Below are 14177 nucleotides of genomic sequence, written 5' to 3'. Positions count from 1 at the left end.
CTGAGCAATCTGGTGCCACTAAATGTTTTTAAAGCTCGGTTGGATGTTGTACAATCGGATGCTGTTGGTACCTGTTCATGTGGATAGTTATGTAAATTGTAATCCCTGTAATGATGCTGTATGATGTCCTTTTTGTTGTTCTGTTGTTTTATGTTTTTATGTTTCATGTGGAACCTACTTAAGCAGGTCTCCCTTGAAAAAGAGATCAATGATCTCAATGGGATACACCTATAATTAAAAGAGAAAAAAAAAAAATGACACAATGAGCAGGCGACCGATTAGGCGATTTTCTGTACGAGAGGTTCTGGACACATTTTTGAACCAGATGAAGAGGAGATTGAACCAGATGAAGAGGAGATAGAGGAAGATGTCTCAGAAATGGAAGACAACAGCGATCCAGACTATGAGCCTACAACAGACCAGGGAGAGGCCCCTGAGATAGAGGCCGCTGAGATAGAGGCCCCTGAGGGAGAAGAGCCTGAGGTGACATTCCACAATTTTGCATTGCCAACTATGTGCGTGAACACACGTGAGCACACACACACACATGTTCTGTTATGGTATATTTCTCTTTCAATAAATGTTCATTGAGGGAAACAGTATCAGTGTCTTATTTTATATTCATCACAGTGAATGCTGAACTTGATGGGCCCACCGGTGGGTCCGGACCATGACATGACATGAAACACTGGCTTGCTTCTATCAAATCAATACATCCCATACATCATTGGAACGGGAAGAATCTCATCTACAACACTAACTAAATCATTTCCATCTCCAGTAAACACAGCTTACATGGCAAGCATTGTTATAATATACAGTAATGTAAAATAAGCACTTTCTTTGAACTTACTGCCAAAATAATATGAAATTCACCGCTGGTGTCATTATGTCTGTCATCCATTGATTCTACTTGCTTTGACTGTTCAAATGAGATGTCAACCATCAGAATTGGATAAGGGGTTCCAGAGATATCACTGTGCAAAACACACCGGTCAATTTTGACCGAAAATAGCATGGGAAGGGGGGTATGACCTAACGCAAGAGAAGGGTTTTAATGCACACATTCTAAAGCCTCTATGGTTTAGTATCGAGTAACATGGCAATATTTTTTCTAAGAGACCGTAATGTCACGTGCATGGGTATTTCCGAGCATAACACCATCAAATGGGATGTTCTGTTCCTGCCGTGAGGATATCACGTGTGTTTCACACAAGTGAGCAGGTTCAACTGCATTGTCAAACCTCATATTTTATTGACAATAAATGCCATTGACTGTTTTGTATTCCCTTTTTGAAAAGGTTTGTGTAGGTTTCATATACTGGGTCGGCTGAAAAAAAGAAAAATGATCACAGCAAAACACACCCAAGGTGTAATAGATCTAAATGCAAAAAGATGAAAAAGAAAAGTAAACAAAGTCTTATTACATCTGTTTGAATCAAATATTTACGAACATATAATTTTGATAAATATAGGAACCTAACTGACATATGTACAACTTTATTTCATGTGTTACTGTAAAGAAATGCATTGTGGTGAATGTATTATACACATGTATAAGCTCATCACGTTGATGGGAACTCAGACAAGGTTGGTCCTCTTGATTTTAAATCATGTTTCATTTAACATATTTTAGAAGTGTTCAAAAATAACCCATACCTCTATTTTCTTAGATCACAAAGTTGATATCTGGCACAAACAATAAGACAAATAAGTACACAAAGCAAGGTGTATTCAGAGAGAAATCAAAGAAAACAATGTAAACATATTTAACAAAAATAAGACACAACCAATTTGGTCAATTCTATGTTGAAACAGTTCTGAAAACATTGTGCAAAGTTATATTATCAGAATCAGAATACCTTTATTCGTCCCGCAGAGGGGACATTTACATTTGTTCCAGCAGAAAAGAGCCAAAGATAGCTTAATGTTTAACAAGAAGTATAGGAAAGAATCTAATGAAAGACCCCCATTTGACTCCTTTAAGTCTGAATGGCTGCGACACACCACACAAACTTACGACCGTCGTAAGGTAGCTTAAAAAAGTACCGGAATTTAAACCAATCTGACAATGAATCAGGTTTTCCAACATTCTGGAGACAAGTCTGTCAGATGAGCATTCCAGGTATACATGACTCACCCAGAGGAGTAGTCAAGAATTCCCTTTTTTCTTATGTAAGATAATAAAAATATGCATCCAATCGGTCACACAATTAGAAAGTAGTCTACTATAAATGTTTTTTGTTTTTTTTTAAATTGGTATTATGTAACACACAAATAATAAAAGCCTCTGTATACTCCAAACCCTTCCAATACAAATAAGGGGACCCATCTTTTAGGTTATTTTAACTTTAATAGAACAATTATGTTGTGCTTTTTATATTGTGTTGATATTGGATTGTTCATCATTATAATTTATGTTTGAAGTTAAGTCCTTTTGAAATAAGGTGTTGTCTCTGGAGAACAATGTGTGCCTTTACAATGTTCTCCCAGTACTAGTTCCTTATGACATTTAAAAAATGCGGTGTTACAGACATGGCAAATATAGTTGATTCTAAGCGTGCTAAGTAGTTGTTTATTAGAAAAATGCCATTTCATTGCGTATGTTAGAGAGCATAAAAATGTAATGTTCAGAAATTGTTATTGCCTATTGTTGGATTTTAAAAGTAATTCATATGGAGCATTTTTAAATCCCGGTAGTATACAGCCATGTGAATATTTATATATACAGTAATATAATATATGATTAATCCTAATTCCTCAAGGACAATTGTGTAGAGATATTGTTAAATGCACTTTAAACCTCTCTGGCAAGGCTCTCTATATAACTGTAAGACCTGCTTTGTTAATGTGCATGTCTAAAGGAGAATAGAGGCTCACAAATCCACCCATTCAGTCTCTAATCCACTGTGTACAAAAGGGCTTGATTCAAGGCAGAGACACGTAACTAACAATGCAGTCTCACATTTAGTCTGTCTCCTGTCCTCTGACTTTAGCCCTGTTTAGCACCGTTGTGGTTGAGGATTCATTATACTATTTTCAAAGTTGTGTAAATGTAACTTTTGTCATTTTTATTTCATTTTTTCAAATAGGTAAATTCAGAGATGTTTTTTACAAATAACATATAATAATAAACAGTACTTAAAAAAACATTACCAGCTGTGACTTAAAGGCACCTAGTTGAAAACCCATGTTCTAACAGCAATGCCATACTTTCTTTATTTTAGTTATGAAATGCATCTTTCACAGGACAGATGCATATGTATATATATATATATTTGAATACATTTTTCTTTGGTATATATCCTGCCAGGTTTATAAATATCCCTGGTTATTTTGAACTTCTGTGAACAATCTTTGTTAGGAATTGGGTAATGGGGTGCTTTATTCTACTTCATATGTAAAGAGGATTCTTTATTTGAAAAGAAAACACATTCATTAGTTCAGACTACATAATAGGATAAATAAATCATGCCTTTTGGGTCATTGACACCTCAGGAAACTCAAAGACCTGCATCATGTCATCACCAAATTATAGTTAGTCATCCCTCAAAGTTACACAGGTATGTAAACATATTCAATATTAAACTTGTCTGCGTGACAAATGTGTTTAATCTTGTTGTGATCTCAGCTTTGCATAGTTTATTTGCAATAAATAGTTTCCAGTGGCATTAACCTGTTTGCAATGTGAGTGAACTGTGACCTGGACAGCTAACTGACACTGAAGATTTATCTTTTTGTATCCATTCTTTACATTTTTAAAAACACCCCTTTCTGTGTTGTCTTTTGACAAATGTCAGCAGAATAATGCCATAACATGAATGCAGTGTGATTCAAACAAAGTTTTCACCAGGCCTTACCCTTGAAAACAAATTGTTTGCACTGAATTAAGTGTTTAGAACAATGTTGCTATCCAGAGTTGCAGAACATGACATGCTTTTCATTACTTACTATTTAATATTTTAGCAGAGAAAGACTTGCATTTAAAAAAAAATAACATTTAATAAGGTTTCACATTGAAGTACCAGCAGTTTGAGGCATCATATCTAACACAAGCACTTAACTAACACATGCACTCACTATGCATAGGCAGCTCAAAAGGAAGACACCTGCAAAACCTGCAAAACCAACCACCACACCTTGTCCTCAGGTTAGAGGAAGTGTTCCACCAATCTACCCGTTCAGTAGGGGGTGAGGTGTTCTTCCCTAACAGGCACAACAGGAACTGACAGGGGCCTCTTTGTGGGCTTGAGAATCAACCAGTTAATACATAAAAGCACTACTGTGTATATTTGATGACAAAACTCTTAACACAAAAACTGGTCCAGACTAAAGTATTGAAGCCAAACTAGGAGCTCTGTGAGCATACTTATGCAGTTTTAATTTAAGGTAAATGTTCACTTACTTAGTAAAGGTTAATCTTCACTAATTCATTGTTGGGACTTTGACTCAACCCTGAATTATAGTTGTACATTCTGTACCAAAAGTCATAGAAAATGTAAAGGAAGATGCATGGCATTGCTCTAAAGGAACAGCCCTTTGACATTCATTGTGCATGCTAACATCATGCAGGGAGAGCATGAACAGACGATAACAGCCAATCAGCTTGCAAAGAGCTGAAGCTAATGTTGTGCAAACATAAATGACAGCATTTAAACACAGCATTTGGATCTATGTGTTTATCATGTTAGATAACAAAAATGTTGCATTACACCCCTTAAACCCAAAAGGGCTTCGTTGGTAGCAAATCCTTAACTTTGACGATCATTGTTAACTATCTCATCCGTCTCTTATCTTCTGTAGGAGAGCAATTTCTAAGGCTAGAGATATTTAAGTGCCCCCTTCCTCCTCTGAGCAGAGATTTAGACATTGAAAGTCCAGGTCTAAAAGGATTATGAACTAATCCACAAAAAGGGCTGATGATGATGTGATGGCATACTCTAGTTTTTTTTCTAGTGTATTCATGATTATGTTTTTGTGTTATGTCTTTCGCCTGTTTGCAAGACCAACTTTGCCTTGGGGACAAATATCCATTATATTCAAAACCTAATACAAAAATAAACACAAACACAAAATTAGAAAATAATGTTTATAAAGGCAAAACACATTTTATCTTAAGTTTTTGCATGAAAAAACACAAAAAGATTAAAAAAAACATTGATTATATTTGCCAGCTTCTCTGCTGTCACATTCCAACCATAACAAACTTCACATAGCCTGCTTTACAAATGTTAATGTTTTAAAGGTGGTCTTGATTTGTGAAGATTATCTTGCCAAAATCCTATGAAAAAAATCCCTCTTTGTTTATATCGCGGGAACCAGTGTGATAATCAATCATCAATGTGGTCATCGTCAGTGTTGGCCAATAAAAAACGGTCAGGACTCTATGCACAGGGATTCCCACCATAAGTCTGGTTCATTCTTTGCTCTAGCGAGGAGGAAAGCCCCTATGTGGCCCTCCCCGACCCCTGAACCCTCCCCTGTCTCCTCGGAAATTTGGCCGGTTTCTTTCACGGCCCCTATCTCCGCCTCTTCCTGAATTTGGCCCACCACGTCCCCCTCTAGCTGCTCCGCCCCCACGGTCCGACTTCATCTTAGAAGGGGGAGATTTAGGTCGCAGCCTCTCTATTTCCTCAGTGCAGCCAGATAGGTTGTCATTGACGAAATGTGAGGCGTAGGTCTCTGGGTTGAAGTTACTGTTTGTCAAAGTAGGACCTACAGTCAGCCAGCCTAAAAAGAGAAAAAAACACAAATGCAATAAGAAACTTAAAGCAAACATACAAGCAGATATTACCAAAGAAAGAAAAGTGGTTCAATCTCACCTGGCCTGATGGTTGAGTCTCGTCCAAACAGGTGCAACCTTCTGCGGCCCAAACAGAAATGCTCAATGATATGGAAGATCTCCACAGGCTTCTCAACATTTCCCATCTCAGGCTCCTCAGTGATGATCAAGTCAATGTCCACATTCGCATGGATGAAGTCACCGTCAGTGCTCCTGCGCACTGTTCCTTTGATTCCCATCAGGCAGTGTTCCTGGAGGGAGGATATTGATTTCAGAATCAGAAATCCATTATTCGTCCCACAGACGGAAAATGGTTCGTGTTACAGAAGCAAGGGACAGTGCATATGAAAAGGTACAAAACAAAATAGTAGTCTAACATATTAAGTATAAGTGAGAGAGAGAGAGATAGATAGAGAGATAATAAAATAGCATTAAAAGGTTAAAAAAAGATATACATGTGGAAAATATACATGAGGAAATACACATTTCCAGTAACAAATATATCATAAAATATAATTAAAACAGGTTTAACTTGGAATTCATCATGGGCTTCTTATGATCCCAAAGCAATTAGATGATGTTATATGTACATTAACATATATTTCACATTGCTGTACCTTGGTCCTCTGGAATACTGCCTTCGGGTCCAGCGCCTTGGTTTTGCCTGGGTTGTTCTTATTGGTCTTGATCCAACAGATGTCCTCACACCGCCTAAAGCCCCACTTCCTCAAACACTGAAATGGTTGGAATAAAGGAAGGTATTATTTTAAACTATAGCCGTTTCTCAATGTCGAGTAAAGCTGCTGCAGAGCCACCATTTCAAGTATACTATGTCATTGAGTGGCGCCGAAGGACTGTTTGAATGCATAAATGCCCAGCATTCGGCGCCACTCAATGACGTAGTATAGTTGAAATAGTGGCTCTGCAGCAGGTATACTCGACATTGAGAAACGGCCTATATGTAACAACAATGAGGGTCATGCAATACCTTTGAAAATGACTGTATCTTAGGCTATTGACATAATCAATACGTTATTGACATAATGCATCCCCGGCACACTAATAAAACATGTTTCAAACAACAAACTGGTTTCCAAACTGATGTGCATTAACTAGGCTACATTTCAACATGCCTCGGAGACTTCCCCTGCATTAGCCCTGGATGGTATCCCTGCAGACTGAGTGTTGTTTTCAGTTGTTTGAAAAACTGAACTGAACTTGGTGAAATTGATACTTTGAAGGGTTGAGGGGTTAAGTGAACAAAAATGGTAACTCAGGAGGTGTACAGTATATCACCCAAAATGCAAAACTAACATCTGTTGCTAGATGGCAATAATGCATGCAAGACTCTGGTTGCTTACCATTGTAGAACAATTTAAATCAAATCAAATAAATTCACTATCTGACATGCTTATTAGTTGTTGTAATACATATTAAAGGTGAGTAGAATTACATGTGTAGGTTATAGGTTCACTCTCCTAGATAATTATTAAGAGAATGTCGTTGATAAGTCAATATTCTATTGAAAAAATGCCAGATAAAGTGTAATTGCAGTTAATATTTTCTTATTCTCCTGATGACGTTGTGTGATTCATTTATTTCCTTCGTTATCTGTGAATGCAAGGACAAATTGTTGTTTTGCAAGACATCAAAAAACTGTATAAGTATAGCTACTGTTTGATAATCATCAAACTGAGGCAGCTTGTTACGTTGGGTATTGCAATTATTCAAAGATGGCACCCTTGTCGTATTGAAATGAGTCTACAGGTATCTCATGATCTGTAAAAAGCTGAGCCAAAACCTCAACACTTCTTTTCACCTACACATTCCCAAGATGGATCCATATCATGTATGTGATGTAATAACAATGAGGGTGAATGTTGGGAAGTTGAATTACTAATGAAAAGCAGCCTTTCTCTATGATACTCAAGCAATAATGAAGATTCTGAATAATCTGCAAAAAACAGATTTTTTCTTTATTCCTGGTCTGGCTTGTTGAAATGTTCAATATTCGGTTTAATGACCCTTTGCATTTGTCTTTGGGGAAAACTCATATTTATACAAATATAACAATAGTCTTTATATGAATCACAGTTGTGGAAAAAACAGGTGCTGGTCAAACATTCCTACTCAGGTCAAAACTACAAGAAAATCTATTTCAGGCAAAGTAAGCCATGCAGTGATGCTGTGTTGTTGGCAAGTTAATAGGGACATGCGTAACACCAACAATGACCATTCAGCAAAGTAAATATGAGCGTCTTAAAGTTGGGTGTACTTAATCTGATATGAACAGACGAACATGGTTTAACAGCTAGTGTCATTCCATTGCACACATATAAGTTGCCTAATTCAGTTGTCAGGTGCAAACTAGACCAGCAAGTTCCTGAATGATTGGAAGAATGCAATGTTAATAACCTGCATGCCGTAAGTTGTAACACCTTGTGAAAAGGGCATATAAGAAATGAGTGATCATGTTACCATTCTGCCCATGTCCAGGCCTTCACCAGAGCCACACCAGAGAAAGACAAAGGAACGAAGATCTGATATCTCCTCAATTTCCAGTTTCATGATCTACAGCAGCAGAGAAGAGGAAAGAGAGGTGAGGGAACTTAATGCCATAATCATCCATCCAGTGGATATATAAATCCCTTAAACACTTCTTTTCCCTGAGGAAGTCCTGTCATGAGAGAACATTTAGCCCTGAAGTTTTCTCATTGGCAGGGACCTTGTGGATCCATGTTGCCCCCTACTGGGAGAGGATATGCATTCTCTTATTATCTGGAATCCCACACAAAATCCTGCACAGGTCTAGTTTTGCACACGGACCCATTACCCCATTTATCTCTGTGTTCTATCTGGACCAGACCCTTTAATAGAGACCCAGAACCAGTGATTAGACACACAGGCTATACAGTCACTCCCTTTATAGTGCTTCATTTTTTTCACTGGGATCTCTGCTCTTAAATCACAAATCCACCTATGGACAGCAACAAATGAAATCAGAATATAATATCGACTTTTGAACTGAGACAAATACAGAGGGTTTGAGAGGGAGAAAGTAACCGAGAGAAGGGTAGGGAAGGTGGGCTATGCCAGGCAATGTTTTTGTAAGGTATTTCTAACAGTTCTAATGCAACGCTATGGGTGTGGCTTAATTTTGAAATGGTCGGAAATAATGCTGGCTAAGGTGAGATATCCTCCACAGAAAATACATCTGATATCTTTGTTCTCTTGATATATTATGACTGCTGAAGTGCCCTTTGTCTTGCGCCTGTGGTGTGATGCAGATTCTCAGCTTGATGGTACCATCACTTTAGAAGGGAAAAACTGTTCACATTTACGTTTTTTTAAGCTCCACTGCCCAGATAAGTTGTTTTTAAAAAAAAAATACATTCACATACTAGCCCTAACTAGGAATGTAACGATATATCGAATATCGCGGTAAATAAATGTCTGACAAAATATATAAATTAATAACTTTATATTTTTTTATATATTTATTTAAAAAAAAAACTTTATTCAACCAGATGGTCCCATTGAGATCATCAATCTCTTTTTCAAGGGAGACCTGTCCAACATGGCAGCAAGTAGGTTAGAACATGAACATAAAACAACAGGTAACAAAAAAGTACATCGTATTACAGGGCTTTATGTACATACCTAGAGACATTGACAAGTACCAACAGTATTTTGAAGTGGTGGAGAGACATTGCACAGTTTGACCCACTGCTGTTACCCATGGCCAAAGCATATCTCTCGGTCCCAGCAACATCAGTACCAAGCAAGAGAGTTTTTTCCACAGCAGGGGATATTGTAAACGCCCAAACATCCCAGCTTCTACCTGGAAATGTGGACAAGCTCATATTCTTAAATTAAAGATAACCTTGATGATGCTGAGTGAGTGAGTTAGTGAGTTATGCGGCTCTCACACCAGCGCTTTTCCCATTCTAGCTCCGTGCTAGAGCTTTTCTGGTTCAGCTCCAGTTTCCCTTTTCTGCTCCCGCTCTGTTCACACCGCCCAGAGCCCGACTGGTGCTGCCGCTGCTGCGTCATGACGTCACCGTTTACGTCGCTGACTTGCTCCCAAACAGCGTTACGGCGCTCACTGCAACAACAACGGGGATCTGCGTTGGGTCGATGATCGTTTTGCTTTTAATCATACGAAGCCAAATTAAATTAAATAACGACTTCGCCAACCTTATACTTTTCTCCAGAGTGCCGTGATTCATTGTTTATTAATGTGTTTCAGCGGCATTTACCGACCGCTGCAGTGCTGCTCGTCCACTGGAGTGTATTCTCACGTTAGCTCCGGGTTAGCTCACACGGCAGCGGCCGCTGTAAAGCATTCACTGTCCGACTGTCACACAAGCAGCTGATACGTATCCCCAGTTCCCCTTAAGTCAGTGGTTCCCAACCTGGGGGGCACGCCCCCCTTGGGGGGGTGCCAAAGATCGCAGGGGGGGCACCAGACCTCAGGTGATTTGAGGCCAAATATCATATTTAGACTTTTTTTTGGTGAAGTTAGTAGCTATTGTAGGCATAAAAAGACAGAAATGTATAATTCTTTCTTTAATAGAAATGTTTCTTCTGCACGTTAAGTGTCCAAACCATTGTTCATGCCGGTTTCAGTTGGATTATTTGTCACAGTTGCTCCGATCAGACTCCTCCATTTTGTAGATTATTTACGACTTTTGAATCCACATAAACACATCGGCAAAATCCGGCTTTGAGCATGTGTTTTAAACAGTTTAATCCCTTTGCGAATTGTTTTCACTTGCGCCGTCCTTTAATTTATTCATACAGCGGGAATCCAAATGAATTAATCCTGAGTCCAATGACCATCAAAGTCACTCCAATAGTGCTCCTTAATTACGCTTTCATTCTCCGTTAACAAAATACTTCACATTCATCCAGTTTGTGACAGTAGTTGTAGCATCTTTTAGACTTTTACACTTTAATTACCGCTGTTGCGCCCCCCTTATATGTGGGGGGGCGCAACTTCCAACAGGAGTCATTTGGGGGGGCTCTTGGGAAAAAAGGTTGGGAACCACTGCCTTAAGTGAATGTGTGGCAGTCTGAATTGACGCTGTTTGGCNCTAATATTTCTAAATGAACAATGGCGGACACGTACAATTTGCGAATGAGTGCCCTCATTTAATGACAAATTATTGATAAATTCAGTTTACAAAAGGCAGAACTCATTCGCAAATTGTACGTGTCCGCCATTGTTCATTTAGAAATATTAGTTTCGGTTCTGCTTGTAGATTCCTAAGGAAATACATCTCGCCGCTTTTAGATGGGGGCGGGGCCGGGGCCGGGCTGGGCGGGAAGCACAGTGGCAGGGTTGGGAAGCAAAACTCGGTTCCGGGTAGGAACAAATAACAATTGTCCGGTCCCGGGATTAATAAGAGTTGTGAGGACAGGAGGCGAGCCCCGCGGACCGCAGCTCTCTCTCTCTATACTCCGGATCAGCTGATCGCTGCATGGTGCAGCTCAGTGTCTCCCTCTCTCTCTCTCTTTCTACGCACAGCGGATCCGCTGCCCGTTTAACAGCCTCATCTTTGTTAAACTGTCTTATGTTCTTTCTCAAACACATAATGAAGGTTATTTAGCGTTTTAGCTCCTGTGTTGTTAATATTGATGCCATGTCCTTTATGAAGTAAAGCAGCCTCTCTGTCTGTGCCTCGCGCTGTCCTCACATCCCCGGACCCCCAGACTCGGAGGAGCACAGGGATGTCAGTATTGTTATGAAGCAGGGTATAGAAAGTACATTATTGAAATGAAAATAATATTTATTTACTTTTACAAACAGTGAGCAGCTGGGCAGCTGCACCATGTGTATTGCAGGACATGTGTAAGCGTGCAAGCGTCTTTGAGTTGTAGAAAAGCGCTAGACCTATAGTCTATAAATATAATGTATTATTATTATTATTATAAGGCCTATGTGTTGGACATGTGTGGTTGGACTCTGTCTCACAGGCAGGTTGCAGTGTAACACCAGAGGAGACTGGGCCAATTCTCAAACTGCACTGCTTAGAACTAACTAAACAATGCAGAGATTATTTTTATATAATTGTTTTCAATAACCGTAATAAATTAAACAGTATGAAGTGATTTGTAAATAGGAATACAGATTTGACTTAATGTTTTCACGGTTATATATTTTTCTAATAAATAACCGGAATCGAAAAGCAGAACCGGAATAGTTAAAATCCAAAGGATACCCAACCCTATGTGTGATGCAGTAAAATCTTACCACTCACTTACGTTAGCGGTGTCGTAAATACCGTGGGAAAATGTAAAATACGATGGCGAAGAAGAAGATTCCAGTGGCCCCAATTTTTGTCCATTCTGGACAAGTAGTTTGTACAAGTAAGATTGTTTTTGTATTATTTGACTTTAACTTTAACTATATATTTATTTGTTGTTCCTTTCTTCTCTTTTCTTTTCTCTTCACTATTATCTGTAAAGCGTCTTTGAGCACCTGTAAAAGCGCTAACAAATTAAATCTATTATTATTATTATTATTTAAGTGAAAAATGTATTCGGACAAGTAAATTGCCGAAGTCACTTGTCCATGGACAAGTACTCTCTAAAAAGTTTTTCTCACACTGTAAGAGTATAATAACTATGTATAATATCAGTTAAAATAAGTGCTTAAACATAGTTAGCATTGCAGGAAAGCAATATATTAGTACTTTGTCAGGCTTAATATGTATACCCCCAAAGTTTTTTTCTTATTCAAAACAAGACCTTAACCTAAAGTATTCTTTAATGTTTAAATAAAGCCTTAGTAGTTTGTCTGTCTGTGTCTCCTATTAATATCTAATAATAAAAATAATACATTTCAATAACGTGCTTTAACCACCAGGTGTCCCTTTCTATCAGCTGTGCGCCGTTACTGTGTAAATATACCAATAAACCTATTGGATCAAATACAAAAGTCAGCCGAATTAGTATTGATACTGCAAGGAGACGTATTGTGTGAAGAGAAATTGAAGATTTTGTTTGATTGCTGATATATTTATGATCCACCATGTCACATATTCAGTTTCGGCGGCAGTTACTCCTGTCTGTCTAGAAGTCCTCTCATCAGGGCTCTATAAATAGCGAACTACAGTAAGATATGTAATATTTAATGCATCCGAACCGTGTATTGCAATGCCGTTATGTGATGACCTTCAAAGAGAAAAGCAAGCAAACTCGGAATAAAGTGTTATTTTAAAAAAAAAATGTTTTCGGATTTCACATCAACAGGAAGTCCGGTTAACTAAAATGTCCGTGTGGAACCCCAACCCATAGATCCGCGGGTGAATAATAATCACCACATTACACACATCCCCTCCACATTTCAATTTTAATTTACATTAAAGTATTTCGTGAGGCCTTCTAAAATGTTTTTAAATATAAAAAGGGTTGTAGTTGCCTGGCAACGCAATAACGGCACAACGGCACGTCCATTGATTCCACAACCACACACATGGATTAACATCGATTTAATACATTAATGTAGCCTTTGTTTCTGCTAAAAGAGGTTTCGACCAGCAACAAGAAAATCGGTGGAATCGAGTGTGACTATTAATAAATAAATAATTATTATATTAATATTGACAATAACAACCGGCCGTCGGGATAACATTTGCCGGGGAGCGTTCTCATGGCGTTTATTATCAACGCTATGGGAGGTCTATGAAGGTCTATGGGACGCCCTGCCCGTTGAAAACTGACTTCCAAGGGGTACCCTGTACGTAATAGAGTGACGGGGAGGGGCCCTGACCGTCCGTCAATATGTGACGGCTTGGGAGTGAGAACGTGTTGGCATTTCATGTTTATTCTCAAATCAAAGGCTTGATGCTCCGTTGACATGAGCAATGTTTCTGGTGTTCTATCTGTTTGCCACTTCTTGATTTAGATACATTTCCAAATCCATAAGACAAGTAGTTCAGGTGCAAAGCAATCCAAAAACAGGCCTCACAAGGCAATCTTATTAAAAGTGCTCCTCAGAGGTTTAGCACAGCCATGTACTCATGTCTGTTTCTTCTTTTACAGCTTCTACACACGCCAGGACAGACTGGAGGACTATGACTGAAGGAGCCATCTCCCAATTCACAGTGATACAGCTGGGAAGATAAAACATTTGTGACCTGTCACATCCTACACATCCTCCAGAGCAATGAGGACTATCTCGCTGGCCGTTGTATGGCTCTGTCTCGGCATGTCCCTGGACGCTTTGTGTTTGCATGGACGGAGGACAGAGACAGCAGATGGAGAGGGGACTGAAGCCAGCGTCAGAGGAGAGAAGCTGCTCAAGAGAGTGAGACGAGGCTGGATGTGGAACCAGTTTTTCCTGCAGGAGGAGTACACAGGCAGCGACTACCAGTACATCGGCAAAGTA

General features: G+C 38.9%; 1 protein-coding gene across 1 annotated transcript; it reads right to left on the bottom strand.

Annotated features, from left to right (window-relative positions):
• Positions 1–3476: 3476 nt before the first annotated feature.
• Positions 3477–9159, bottom strand: LOC104943831 (N6-adenosine-methyltransferase subunit METTL14). The gene is made up of 4 exons (XM_010769296.1): positions 8261–9159; positions 6400–6516; positions 5823–6033; positions 3477–5730 (listed from the first exon to the last, which is right to left on the bottom strand). Exons 1-4 carry the CDS (start codon positions 8348–8350, stop codon positions 5429–5431), a joined length of 720 nt encoding a protein of 239 aa, XP_010767598.1. The 5' UTR covers positions 8351–9159; the 3' UTR covers positions 3477–5428.
• Positions 9160–14177: the final 5018 nt, after the last annotated feature.

This window comes from Notothenia coriiceps, unplaced genomic scaffold (genome assembly GCF_000735185.1).
Source record: "Notothenia coriiceps isolate Sejong01 unplaced genomic scaffold, NC01 NC01_scaffold00006916, whole genome shotgun sequence".
NCBI classification, from domain to species: domain Eukaryota; kingdom Metazoa; phylum Chordata; class Actinopteri; order Perciformes; family Nototheniidae; genus Notothenia; species Notothenia coriiceps.
Note: the sequence above shows the minus strand (reverse complement) of the source record. Positions and strands in the feature narration are given on the sequence as shown.

Bases quoted from the DNA above. Each gene is read 5' to 3' on its own strand.
- LOC104943831 (XM_010769296.1), bottom strand. From the start codon at position 8,350: ATGAAACTGGAAATTGAGGAGATATCAGATCTTCGTTCCTTTGTCTTT. The intron at 6,517-8,260 runs GTAACATGATCA...CAACCATTTCAG, and splicing joins GCCTGGACATGGGCAGAATG to TGTTTGAGGAAGTGGGGCTT. The intron at 5,731-5,822 runs GTGAGATTGAAC...TTCTCTTTTTAG, and splicing joins AGACTCAACCATCAGGCCAG to GCTGGCTGACTGTAGGTCCT.